The 14,220-nt window shown below is 44.6% G+C and overlaps 1 protein-coding gene across 2 annotated transcripts in view; it reads left to right on the top strand.

The window, feature by feature from the left end:
* The window catches only part of gpc6a (glypican 6a), a 1,200,543-nt gene that overhangs the window by 325,174 nt on the left and 861,149 nt on the right, over positions 1-14,220 (top strand). For both annotated transcript variants that reach the window (XM_038818782.1, XM_038818783.1), the window contains exon 2: positions 10,608-10,766. In XM_038818782.1, coding sequence (XP_038674710.1) covers positions 10,608-10,766 — 159 coding nt within the window. The remainder of the gene's footprint in view (positions 1-10,607; positions 10,767-14,220) is intronic.

Genomic DNA, 14,220 nt, shown 5'->3' with positions numbered 1-14,220 from the left:
GTAAATATTGGTCCTTTAGAGGATGAGAAGGGAGTTTTAATAATGGGAGATGAGGAAATGGCTGAGGAACTGAACATGCTTTTTGGGTCGGTCTTCACAGTGGAAGACACAAATAACATGCCAGTGACTGATAGAAATGAGGTTATGACAGGTGATGACCTTGAGAGGATTGTTATCACTAAGGAGGTAGTGATGGGCAAGCTAATGGGGCTAAAGGTAGACAAGTCTCCTGGCCCTTTTGGAATGCATCCCAGAGTGCTAAAAGAGATGGCTTAGGGAAATTGCAGATGCACCAGTGATGATTTACCAAAATTCACTAGACTCTGGGGTGGTCCCGGTGGATTGGAAATTAGCAAACGTGACACCACTGTTTAAAAAAGAGGTAGGCTGAGAGCAGGAAATTATAGGCCAGTGAGCTTAACTTCGGTAGTAGGGAAGATGCTGGAATCTATCATCAAGGAAGAAATTGCGAGGCATCTGGATAGAAATTGTCCCATTGGGCAGACGCAGCATGGGTTCATAAAGGGCAGGTCGTGCCTAACTAATTTAGTAGACTTTTTTGAGAACATTACCAGTGCAGTAGATAACGGGGAGCCGATGGATGTGGTATGTCTGGATTTCCAGAAAGCTTTTGACAAGGTGCCACACAAAAGGCTGCTGCATAAGATAAAGATACATGGCATTAAGGGTAAAGTAGTAGCATGGATAGAGGATTGGTTAATTAATAGAAAGCAAAGAGTGGGGATTAATGGGTGCTTCTCTGGTTGGCGATCAGTAGCTAGTGGTGTCCCTCAGGGATCCGTGTTGGGCCCACAATTGTTCACAATCTACATAGATGATTTGGAGTTGGGGACCAAGGGTAATGTGTCCAAGTTTGCAGATGACACTAAGATGAGTGGTAAAGCAAAAAGTGGAGAGGATACTGGAAGTCTGCAGAGGGATTTGGATAGGTTAAGTGAATGGGCTAGTGTCTGGCAAATGGAATACAATGTTGACAAATGTGAGGTTATCCATTTTGGTAGGAATAACAGCAAATGGGATTATTATTTAAACAACAAAATATTAAAGCATGCTGCTGTGCATAGAGACCTGGGTGTGCTAGTGCATGAGTCACAGAAAGTTGGTTTACAGGTGAAACAGGTAATTAAGAAGGCAAATGGAATTTTGTCCTTCATTGCTAGATGGATGGAGTTTAAGACTAGGGAGGTTATGCTGCAATTGTATAAGGTGTTAGTGAGGCCACACCTGGAGTATTGTGTTCAGTTTTGGTATCCTTACTTGAGAAAGGACGTACTGGCACTGGAGTGTGTGCAGAGGAGATTCACTAGGTTAATCCCAGAGCTGAAGGGGTTGGATTACGAGGACAGGTTGAGTACACTGGGACTGTACTCGTTGGAATTTAGAAGGATGAGGGGGGATCTTATCGAAACATTTCAAATTATGAAGGGAATAGATAGGATAGATGGGGGCAGGTTGTTTCCACTGGCGGGTGAAAGCAGAACTAGGGGGCATAGCCTCAAAATAAGGGGAAGTAGATTTAGGACTGAGTTTAGGAGAAACGTCTTCACCCAAAGGGTTGTGAATCTATGGAATTCCTTGCCCAGTGAAGCACTTGAGGCTCCTTCATTAAATGTTTTTAAGGTAAAGCTAGATAGTTTTTTGAAGAGAAAATGGATTAAGGGTTATGGTGTTCGGGCTGGAAAGTGGAGCTGAGACCACAAAAGATCAGCCATGATCTCATTGAATGGCGGAGCAGGCTCGAGGGCCCAGATGGCCTACCCCTGCTCCTAGTTCTTATGTTCTTATATTCTAATGTTTCTATTTCTCTTACTGAATCACAAGGCTTTCCCGTATATCGGTCAAATGAGCACACAACCAGTTAGCCAGTTCAAGGTCAAAGATGGTTTATTTACACACAGGGGTTACTTCGACATGCGGGCACAATATACTATGAGTTTTCATAGAATTTACAGTGCAGAAAGAGGCCATTCCTCCCATCGAGTCTGCACCGGCTCTTGGAAAGAGCACCCTACCCAAGGTTAACACCTCCACCCTGTCCCCATAACCCAGTAACCCCACTCAACACTAAGGGCAATTTTGGACACCAAGGGCAATTTATCATGGCCAATCCACCTAACCTGCAAATCTTTGGACTGTGGGAGGAAACCGGAGCACCCGGAGGAAACCCACGCACACACGGGCAGGATGTGCAGACTCTGCACAGACAGTGACCCAAGCCGGAATCGAACCTGGGACCCTGGAGCTGTGAAGCAATTGTGCTATCCACAATGCTACCATGCTGCCCTGAGTTAAACTACACCTATCAACTACAGTAACCTTTACTTAACTTCAGGCGACCGACACTGTGCAAGTGGATAAGGCTTTTATCTTGATCATGTGGCTGGTTTGAAGAAGTGGCTCTGTCTGCTGGGCTCACCCATCAAGTAGCGATCGTTGGTCTTGAACTTGGCTGTCTGGTCTTTATGCTGCAATTGGGCTGGCACAGGCCTGGTCCAAATGAGACAGAACACATGGATGTGTCCCCTTTCATCCCTCTGGCATTTCGCGCTCTTCGGGGCGGTCCTTAATCTTGGATTCGATAATTCGACAGGCTTCGATCACTGCCTTCGATTTTGGCCAATAAAGGGGCGGGTGCCTTGGTGGCTGGGCGGGTCTTTAGCGGTCATTGACCTTGGCGGTTGGGCTGTCTCAGTAAAGGGGGGGTGGCGCCGATCAGTCTGTGTCTGTATCGGTTTCTTGAGTGTAGTCCTTTTGTTCTGGGGAAATGGGCCATTAGAATGCAAACGAGCGGGCGTTTTGATCAGGTCTAACTATCTGGGTTGCAAATACACACAAGCTCTGTATCTGTCTGAGTCCTGGGTTGGCCATAATTTCCATGGTCCTTTGCACGTGGCCATCTCAGATGGCTACAGCTGCAATTATTATAATATTTTTTTTCCAATTAAGGGGCAATTTAGCGTGGTTAATCCACCTAACCTGCACATCTTTGGATTGTGGGGATAAAACCCATGCAGACACGGGAAGAATGTGCAAACTCCACTTAGACAGTGACCCGGGGCCTGGATCTAACCTGGGACCTCAGCGGCCTGGTGAAGTGCTAAACACTGGGCCACCGTGCCACCCTTAATGTCTCCTTTAGTAAAATCAACGGAGTCAGCTGAGTAAAAATAAAGTACTGGTTTATTTACAACAGAAATATTTATACACTCAGGACCTGGTTCGGCATCACCGATCCTTTCTCTTTGGAGGCCTGTCCTAGTCAGGCCGACCTTCTATACAAAAGTCCCTGGCCTGTACTTAAGAAGGAAGTGCATACTCCTCGAGTCACATAGGGACTATCATGAACCCTGACTGTGTATCCCATGCAGAATGTTACATCCTTTTTCAGCTGAAATCTAAAACCAAGTCCTCTTCTGCTCTTCCAGGTGGTTGTAAAAGATTCAACAACAATTTACACTTATATAGCACCTTTAGCAAAATGAAATGCCCCAAGGTGCTCCACAGGAAGATTATAAAACAAAATATGACGAGTGACATAAGGAGATATTAGGGAAGATAATAAAAAGCTTTGACAAAGAGAGTGTTTTTGAGGACTTCTGGTGGTGGCATGTATGAGAAAGTCACACAATAAGGTAGCTCCCGCCATAGTCCTTGCTTTTTGGTTCTTTTAGCCCGGTTCCAGCAGGAGATTGGTTGACAAGTCTGGCCCATCTAATTGTGCTTGATGAAAAGGTGTTGAAATCTGTGATAAAGAATGTTGGAAAGAAGGGAGCGAGTGGTAGTCCTTCAGCAGAGACTGAGAGGGTATGAAGCTCATTGGGAGGCAGTCTCGACAGGTGGGGTCGCCCCTCTCACAGTAGAAACGATGGAGGTAATGGCACTCGAGTTCAAGAGACAATTTGGCAAGCACTTTGAAGCACTTTGAAAGGCAAGAAAGGGAGATGGTGGAGACCCTCAAAAAGCTTTTTGAGGACACTTTGGACCTAATAAGAGAGAGATTGGGAAGGACTTTGAAGGCAGTGAAGGAGCATGGAGAGATGGTGAAGAGGTGGAGGATCATGAAGGGTTGGAGGAGCCTTTGGGCACATAAGAGATCTTGACAGCAAAAGGGCTGATACAGACAGGTAAGGCCCAGGACCAGACGGGTTCCCGTTCGAGTTTTGCAAGAGGTTTGCGGGACAGCTGTTGCCATTATTAGGACCATGTGCGAAGAGTCGGTAACACGGGATTCCCAGCCTGAGTTGCTGATGCAAGCATCAATTTTACTTTTATTCAAAAAGGATAAGGACCTCGTGGAGTGTGGGTGATACTGCCCTATTTCTCTACTGAACGTGAACACCAGGATACTAGCGAAGGCAATAAAACTGAGGTCGGAACCATCCCTTCCTCAGGTTATTGGGAAGATCAGACGGGCTTTATCAAAGGCTGACAATTGTCTTCTAATGTGCGGTGATTGGTAAACGCGGTGCTTTCCCTGTCTGATGGACCTGATCGAGAGCTAATCGTCGCATTGAATGCCAAAAAGGCATTTGATAGGGAGAATTGGGGTATCTTTTTGCGGTCCTGGAGAGGTTCAGGTTGGGGCCCTGGTTTGTGTCTTGGATACAACTCTTGTCTAAAGCCCCATCAGCTCGTGTCCACACCAATACCATGAGTTCGGCATATCCAAAAGTTTGGATATTTACATAATGCTTTTCTTCACATCAGCACCAACACCTCGGCATGCTTTCAATTAAATAGGGGAACAAATACCTTGGCCGGGATCCTCGAGCCTCCGTGCTGAAATCACGCTTGGCGCGGGGCCGGGGGAATCAGTTGACGCGGTGCCGGTCGTTGAACGAGGCCCCCACAGCGATTCTCCATGGTCGACTGCCCGAGTTCCCACTGAGTTCCAACCTGGTTCCAACCCGGCGGGTGCTCGGACTCTCGACCACGCTGGCCATCCTGGTGGGGGGGCGGGGAGATCAGACTCTGGGGGGGGCCTCCACGACGGCCAGGCCCGTGATCGGGAACTACCGGTCGGCGGGCATGCGCAATCCAGGGGGGTGGTGGCCTATCTTGTTCCGCACTGGCCCGCTGTGTGGCTCTGCCATATTATGCGGGGGGCCGCCGCGAAAATGGCCGCCATGCACATGCACGCGGCCGGAAGTGCAGGGCCCCATATCGGCAGCAGGAGCTGCACGGCGCACTCTGGGGCCCTGCTATCCCTCTTGAAATCGAGAATCACTCCGGACTTTTTGAAAAATGTCTGGAGTGATTCGCGTCCGTTTTCCGGCGGGCGTGGGGACATGGCCCCATTTTTGGAGAATCCCGACCCTTGTTGGTGAGAACGGGAACAAGGCCGTTGCTAATGCCCTCAGACCAGACCCTCTACATGACTTTGATTTCATCTGCATCCACCTGACTACCAGATCTCTATAGGTATTTGCCCTATGTCCGTGGGGCAGCACAGTAGCATGGTGGTTAGCATAAATGCTTCACAGCTCCAGGGTCCCAGGTTCAATTCCCGGCTGGGTCACTGTCTGTGCGGAGTCTGCACGTCCTCCCCGTGTGTGCGTGGGTTTCCTCCGGGTGCTCCGGTTTCCTCCCACAGTCCAAAGATGTGCGGGTTAGGTGGATTGGCCATGCTAAATTGCCCTTAGTGTCAAAGTAAGGTTAATGGGGGGGGGGTTACTGGTATAGGGTGAATACGTTAGGCTTGAGTAGGGTGATCATTGCTCGGCACAACATCGAGGGCCGAAGGGCCTGTTCTGTGCTGTACTGTTCTATGTTCTATGTCCCCCTTCTTGTTTGCATTGGGATTTAAATATGAACCATCATGACTTAAAAAAGATTGTCTTTTGTGTCGTTGTTTGTTTTGGCACCTTGCTATGCGCACATTAGCTGTCACAGTTTCCAAAATTCCAACAATATCTTCGCTTCAATTAATACTTCAATGGCTGAGGTGAAGAAAAACACAATGTAAATATCTAAACTTTTGACGTCCAGTCTTGTATTATGATTCTCAGAGACAGCGCTAACTTGTGAGTAGGAATAATGGAACCCCTCTAAAGATAGTATCCTCCCTTCCTTCCCGCTCTTTGAAAAGGTTTTTAAAAAGTGGCCTCTCCACTTCTGCTCAGCTGCCCTTGCCAACCGTATTATGACATGGGCAGCATATTATCAGGGTCAATCGAGCCCAACTGACCATTGATTTAGGTCCTGATTTTGGCGCCTGGCTACTCCCCAGATTATGGAGGTGAGTTCTGTGATGGGTACAAAGGTGGTAGGGTGGGCACCTGCCCTATTTTACACGGCCCCCCCACTGAGGAATTGCCCACAGGGGCACATCAAATGCAGCTCAAGATTTAAAGTTTTAAGTCTTTCACTGTCACAATGAAGTAAGTGCAACATTATTAAAACACTACTTAGTAAACAATTTATACTGTAAACTACAGACATGTTTCCCCATTTAAATTTTAAAATTACCTAAAATCCTCTCTCCCCCCCCCCCCCCACCCTATTGTTTTACTTTACTCTGACCCTTAAGTGGCACTTTATTTTCCCAGAAATAGTCCAAAGTTATTATCTGCTTATTTATTTTTTTCCAAGATGGATAACCTCTAATCCCCAAACTGACTTTCACAGTGAGAGTTACTGGAGAGATTCCTCCCTCGAGTCAAAGTTAGGTGAATCTTCCAGCCTGGTTAGAATCCTCACAAACTTGGTCTCTTCAAGCTCCCACCGGTAAATAAGCAAGATGGCATTTTCTCTTTTCAGGTGCAGAATTATCTCTCTCTCTCTCTCATTCAGATTTTGTCCGTCAGATTTAAGGATATAAGACCATACGACATAGGAGCCATCGAGTCTGCTCCGCCATTCAATCATGGCTGATATTTTTCTCATCCCCATTCTCCTGCCTTCTCCCCATATCCCTTTATTAATCAAGAACCTATTTATCTCTGTCTTAAAGACACTGAGTGATTTGGCCTCAATAGCCTTCTGCGGCAAAGAGTTCCACAGAGTCACCACCCTCTAGCTGAAGAAAGTCCTCCTCATCTCTGTACTAAAGGGTCGCCCCTTTATTCGGAGATTGTGTTTTTCCTACAAGTGAAAGCATCCTCTCCATGACTACTCTATCCAGGCCTTGCAGTATCCTGTAAGTTTCAATAAGATTCCCCCTCATCCTTCTAAACTCCAAGGACAGACCCAGAGTCCTCAACTGTTCCGCATATGCCAAGTTCTTCATTCCAGGGATCATTCTTGTGAACCTCCTCTGGACCCTTTCCAAGGCCAGCACATCCTTCCTTAGATATGGGGCCCCAAACTGCTCACAATCCTCCAAATGGCGTCTGACCAGAGCCATATATAGCCTCAGAAGGACATTCGATCTCTGAAGAAAGTCCCTGTAACCCAATATTATAAGGATTTGCAATGGACTCTTTCCCTCCCAAACCAATCTCCATGGCAACATGAATACCATGGGCCTTGTATCCAGGTAGAAATGTTAATTATCAATCCTTCAAATCCCCACTCTATTCCATTGTGGAATTAAATACACAGTTTAAAGCATAACTGTCTATAAAACCTGACATTTCTAAAAAATGCCTGTGAAACCTGAGCAGTTTAGCCACAACCAACACATTTGTTCTTGCCAGTGTCACCAGGTGTGAATATCTTGCGTATCTTGTATCTTCTTCCAAGTGAATTAACCCAGAACCCTCTAATGTTTGATAGCCAAGCCACCCAAGTTTGTTGGGCAAAATCCAAAGCAAACTCCTGATTCCTTGCGTTCCTACAGCTTACTTTAAATTAATGAAACAGCCACCGAACAATTTTATAAGCTTTAAACACTTGGCTTGTAACTCCAGAATGTGATAAAAGCAAACATATATTAAAAAGCAATGCAACAGTTTGATATAAAAAACAGACATTCTTAACCACCAATATACTACATGTCATATTACTAATTTTGCAAAGCAGGTTTTGAGGTGGGGGGATAAAATTGAATGGATGGGAATCCCCTGGGAACCCACCCACTCAAACCCAGATGGAACTTAACACTTGGGCAGGTAGGGCCTCAGACGGCAAACCCACCCATTCACCAATAAAGGCCTATAAGCGGACACTTAATGGACACTTAAGGGACTTATCCCATCAGATCACAATTTTCAGGTCGGTGGGAGCGGCTTGGGTGGGAAAGTGATATTTACACTTTTCCCCACCTTGGAAGGGAAGTGGGGGTGGGATGGGTACTCACTCTGAAGGTCCTCTCAGAGTTGAGGAACCCTCACCCCTGGGATTCTGGAGTTCTGGGACCTCCTCCCTATCCCGGTCCATCCCCTAATGTGGTAATCTCCCCTCTCCTCCAAAGTCCCCTTCCCTCACGTCCCAGGGATTCCCGGCGACACCCTTTCAAAGGTTCTGGGATTTAATCACAGACTGAGCACTGCAGTACCGCTTTTGGTCACAGCAGTGCTGTGCCTGACTGGTTCGAAGAGCTGTAAGCTAATCTTATTTGCTGACAGTTCTCACAGGCAGGACTTCCTTTCAAGGGTAGACGCAAATCCCATCCACTGCCAATCAACGCTCATGTGACCTGCCTGACGTGCAGCTGCCAACTGTCACGATGGTGAGTGCCGATCGCGTGCCATCCTTAAAATTCTATCCCATGTCTTCAGGTTTGCAATTATAGGAAAGCTGATGAGACCAGTTATCCACCAACTGAGTGCGAGAGAGACTTTTCTCTTTAATTGCCTTGTGACCAAAATTGGCTTCCAGTACTGAGATCTTCTATTATCCCAAGACCAAGAAGTGACCTGGGCAAACTGCAGAAGAACTGACAAGGCAATAGCTGCAGAGAAAGACTGTGCCATATTTGCCTTTTTAGGAACAATCAGTCATCAGCTAGTCTAAAAACCAGCCTCTGAAACTAGCTACAGGTCATCAAGTAACCATAGTCCCTAACCTGCTCTAGTTTCAAAGTTCACCTGAGAAACAACCTCCTTGATATTTAAGTACAAAAAAACCTTGCGAACTGCTGTGAATCCTTTGCCTTACAAGATTCTCACTTCACCTTTAAACTATTGAAACCATTCAGAGAACTTCAGGTGTGGCATGTGGGAGACTGGAAATTGTAAATCAGAGGCTGCAGTGACTACATTGTTCAAAAGTGCACTATCGTTAACTGTGTATGTGTGTGTGTGAGATTATGTTAATTAGGGATAAGTGTATGATAATATATACCTGTCTCCATTTTTAAACTCCCCAAAGCTTGCTGCTGAATTGCTTAACTGAAATACACACGTCAAGGGTTAGAAAGGTCACACCTATTTCCATGTAATACTTATTTCAGGCAGTAGGAAAACCAATACGTTTTGTCTGTGACTGCTGCACCCTCCCAACCAGAACCTGCTGATCCAAACCAATTATTCTCTGATCTGACTGGACTCCCTTCCCGGCCCCCCTCCCACTCTCCCAACCTTACCTGACTACATGACTGACATCTGACCTGTCTATCAACTCCTCCATCTGCTTACCCAGTCACCTACTCACCCATTCAACCATCTACTTACCCATTCAACTAAACAACAATCATCCATTAAAAGAAGAGACCTTTAAAAACTTACCTGCTTACAGCAGCTGACACTCTGAAAAGGGGACAGGTCCTCTGTTTCCACTAAAACTGCTGTGGTCCACTGGTCTTTCCTGGGGAATGCTGTGCTTCCCATTCCTGAATCAACGAGAAGAAATGGGCAGTGCGATCAAGTCGGGAAAATCTTCACAGGCAGTGGCATTGCTATGACTTCTGCTCCTAAATTGCTGTTTAGTGTAATGGTGTCAACAGTGTAGTATGGAGGCATCTTCATTCAGAGATGTAGCTTACCAAAAATGAAAATGAGATCCAATTTCAGGTTAGAATTTGTTGACAAGTGACCATCCAGTGTGACCTTTACCAAAACCAGCATCACATCATGTTATTGGATTGAATTGCATCCCTAATATCTCAACTATGTCAGTAGAAAGAAAAAGACCATTGAATTTAGATAAATTTGATCAGCACCATTAAAATTTCAACTTTTTGCTCATTTGGTGTTCATGACTTTACAGAGCAATATAAAAATAACATACTTTTGGATTGCAATCGTATCAGTTTTCAGTTGCATCACTGATCTGGAAATAAAAACCTTCTTCACTTTATTTTAACAAATTGAGGAAAGACCAAATGACAAAATAGAACTGACATTTACTTTCTTCTTTCAATCACCCATGCCTGGTTTCAATTTGAAAAGACAGTGTGCATTATACATCCATTATTGTTTAAATTTTGTCTGGAGTAAAAATCCCTTTAACCACAAAGTCGAAACCAGAGTGAAAATAGAAACAATTGAGACCTGTCAATGTTCTTTAAAAAAAACAAATTCAACAAGACTTGGGGAAATAACTGCAACAAGGAGCAAGTCCATCAGAACGGTGCTAACATCCAGATGTCGTACAGAAACAACTATTCCATTGCCAGGCTCGCTTCATACACCCATATAATTTCTCATCAGAAGCCCAGAGTTGTTTCTACTCGGTCGTTAATTTTGTTTTCAATTTGTTTGCAGGGGAACATCTGAGAATATGTACTCCAGATTACACATGCTGCACCAGCGAGATGGAGGACAAGCTGAGCCAACAAAGCAAATTGGAGTTTGAAAACATGGTAGCAGAAACAAGTCATTTTCTGCGGACAACGTTTGTTTCCAGACATAAGAAGTTTGATGGTGAGTTTATTGGCAATTTTGACATTTTGTATTTCACGGCCTTTAGTGTTTGAAGTAAGGTGCACACTTTTGAGATTCTTGCTCTTTGGTGTAAGTATTGGAAGTAATCTGGAAACGCATCATGAATTGAAGCTGCTGTATTTTTTTGTTATCCAACGTGACACAGTGGTCAGCACTGCTGCCTCACGGCACGAGGGAACCGGGTTTAATTTTGGCCTTGGGTGACTGTGTGGAGTTTGCACTTTCTCCCTGTGTCTGCGTGGGTTTCCTCCGGGTGCTCCAGTTTCCTCCCACAGTCCAAAGATGTATAGGTTAGGTGGGATTACTGGGAAAGGGAAAGATGGTTGACCTGCGTAGAGTGCTCTTTCAGAGGGTTGGTGCAGATAGATGGGCTCCTTTTGCACTGTTGGAATTCTGTGGTTCTGTTATGTGATTCCAAACTACAAGGTTGTATTAAACATAACATTGTCCTTAAGGATTATTTTTCCCTTTTGCTTTTATCTAGGCAGTCTGGAACAATTCATCTCACAAAGACACCATTTTCTGTTGCAGAAAAAGATGTCACTCTGTAGCAGAACTTGTCTATGACCAATAGGCAGCACGGTAGCATTGTGGATAGCACAATCGCTTCACAGCTCCAGGGTCCCAGGTTCGATTCCCGGCTGGGTCACTGTCTGTGCGGAGTCTGCACATCCTCCCCGTGTGTGCGTGGGCTTCCTCCGGGTGCTCCGGTTTCCTCCCACAGTCCAAAGATGTGCAGGTTAGGTGGATTGGCCATGATAAATTGCCCTTAGTGTCCAAAATTGCCCTTAGTGTTGGTTGGGGTTACTGGGTTATGGGGATAGGGTGGAAGTGTTAACCTTGGGTAGGGTGCTCTTTCCAAGAGCCGGTGCAGACTCGATGGGCCGAATGGCCTCCTTCTGCACTGTAAATTCCATGAAATAGTTGTCAGTGAAGTACCAGAAATTAATCCAATTGAAGGGTTAGACCATGCCATTAACTTCTAAGATAAAGCAGGGCATCTTTGCTGAACTGTATTCATATTTGTAATTCACTGTTGGAAGTTATCTTGACATCGTCTTGACTTCCCGATTTTTATTTCCATTGAAGTCAAATTATGACCTAAATGGCTGACTCAAGTTATACCCTAGCTGCATGCTGGTCTATGGCCAGGTAAAGTAGAGAACAGTGCAAGTTTGCTTTCACATTACGTACAGAATATTTCTCACCAGTACTCAAACGCCAGTCATTTAGTAAAGGGGTTTTAGGGCATTCAGATCTTTGACATTGCGATGATTAAACATTAAGTTTGAGAACTAACCAAGAAGCTGGAACAAAGCTTTGCAAAAGCTGAAAGTGAAGAAGTTACCAAGCCCAGATGAAATGTATCCCAGACTGCAAAGAGAAGCAATGAAAGGAACAGTGGAGGCTCTGACCACCATTTGTCAGTCCTACCTGGCGAACTGGAGGATGGCAAATGTTGTGCCACTGTTTAAAAAGGGAGGAAGGGATAGCCCAGGTAATTACTGGCCAGTCAGCTTAAACCCGATGGTTGGCAAATTATTGAAATAAATTCTGAGAGACAAATATAAATCATAACTTAGAAAGGCATGGATTAATGAAGGAAAAGTAGGTATGGATTTGCAAAGGGAAAGTCAGGCCTGACTCAATACTTAAATTTGATGAGGTGATCCATTGGACAAGGCATTGGATTCACGTAGATGTAGGGCCAGTGAGAGTAAGTGCCACAGAGATTGTTGGATCTTTGTGGGCATTTCTCTTAAAGATCAGTGGTAGGCACCTCCACTTCAAGATTGACTGTGAAAGTCGGGGTTTTAAAATTCACTTTTCATTGTAGGCTAATTCAGTGATTGAAACAGAGTAGAATATGGCAAAGCTCATAATGTGGGAAATACATCACTTTAAGCGCACAGCTCATGGTTAAGTTAATCACTTGTCTTTTACCTCGTTGTTGTTCCTAATAGAGATATTTATCCATGGCAAATTACAGTCCATGCTCCATACAGAATGATATAGTGGTTACAGCTCAACGGGAGATCAAACGCCTTTCACTAATTCACCGCGACAGAAGTTGTGTCATTGAATGTATTGTAGTGGGTTTCAGTTCACCATTGCATATAAGAATAGCCACTCACAATTCTTAGTCACTCACAATTCCCATAGAACGAAATCAGTGCCTCTACAATTTCCAGCTGAAAACACTTGTGAAAATGATAAAATGGCACATGCAATGATATTCCCTTTCATAATACATTGAAGGATGTTTGCTGAGCTTGAACTGCGTCCTTGTTTTTTTTCATCATTAGTGTACTGAGCCTATTGAGACACTGGTATCTGTTCCAGCAACTGCTTCAGGCTGTAAGACATGAAAATAAAAGCCACCATATGGCAGTACATAGCTATGATGGTGTTTTCCATTACTATTGCCCATCAAATGTTGCTGGGACATTACAGGCCTTTTAGCAATAAAATGTTGTAATCAAATGGTCTATAAATGCTTGTGGTAACGTGCAGCTCTGAAAGACAAATTGAGAGGTTAGTGGTTGGGGTAAAAACTCCCGGAGAATGAAGTGGGAGTTTCCTGACCACAAGTGTTGACTTGCTGCCAGCATTACAGTCTAATAGTGGTGAGTAGCTTTGATGCATTTCAAACTTTCTCAGGTTCAACAGGAAACAAAAAAGTGACTGTCATGGAAGTTTTAACACAAACACCCTAGAATTCATGTCTTGGAATGCAAGTGTACTGATTAGCATATTTGCCTCAAATGACCCTTTCCTTTGTTTTATGGAAGCATTAAACTGCTTGAAGTGTAAACATCTTTGTTATAATAGCTGAGAGAGAAATTGCAGATATACAATAGTATATTGTACTATTCAACATCATTCCAGAGACAATCTGTTGTGCCTTTCACAACTACTAGCCATCTCAAAGCATTTTACTGCCAATGAAGTACTTCTGAAGTGCAGTCAAACTAGGGAGTAAATTGCACTGTTGCTATAGAAGAATGGCAATCTGAGTACAGCAAACTCATACCGACAGCCATGTGATAATGACCAGGCCAGCTATTTTTTTTCAAAATAAAATACTGCAGATCCTGGAATCTGAAACAAAAAGAGAGAATGCTGGGAAAACGCAGCGTGTCTGGCAGTATCTGTAGGAGGAAAAAACAGCAAACATTTCGAGCACATTTGATTCTTCATTGGAACTAAAAGAGGGAGAAATGTGATGGATGTTATACTGTAGCTAGGAGAGATTTCAACAAAGATGTAACAAACTGCAATGAAGTTACTGTGCGCGTGTGAGGGGTGTGGGGTTATGGGGGGGGAAGTGTGGCAGGGAGGGGTGCGGGCGCGTGTGAGGAGGGTTTTTGCATTGAGACAGAAAATACATGGAATATTAAAAAAAAGGTTAAGATGGAGGAGAAAGGTCTGG

Source organism: Scyliorhinus canicula, chromosome 14 (genome assembly GCF_902713615.1).
Source record: "Scyliorhinus canicula chromosome 14, sScyCan1.1, whole genome shotgun sequence".
In the NCBI taxonomy this organism is placed as follows: Eukaryota; Metazoa; Chordata; class Chondrichthyes; order Carcharhiniformes; family Scyliorhinidae; genus Scyliorhinus; species Scyliorhinus canicula.
This window is presented reverse-complemented; position numbering and strand designations above follow the sequence as displayed.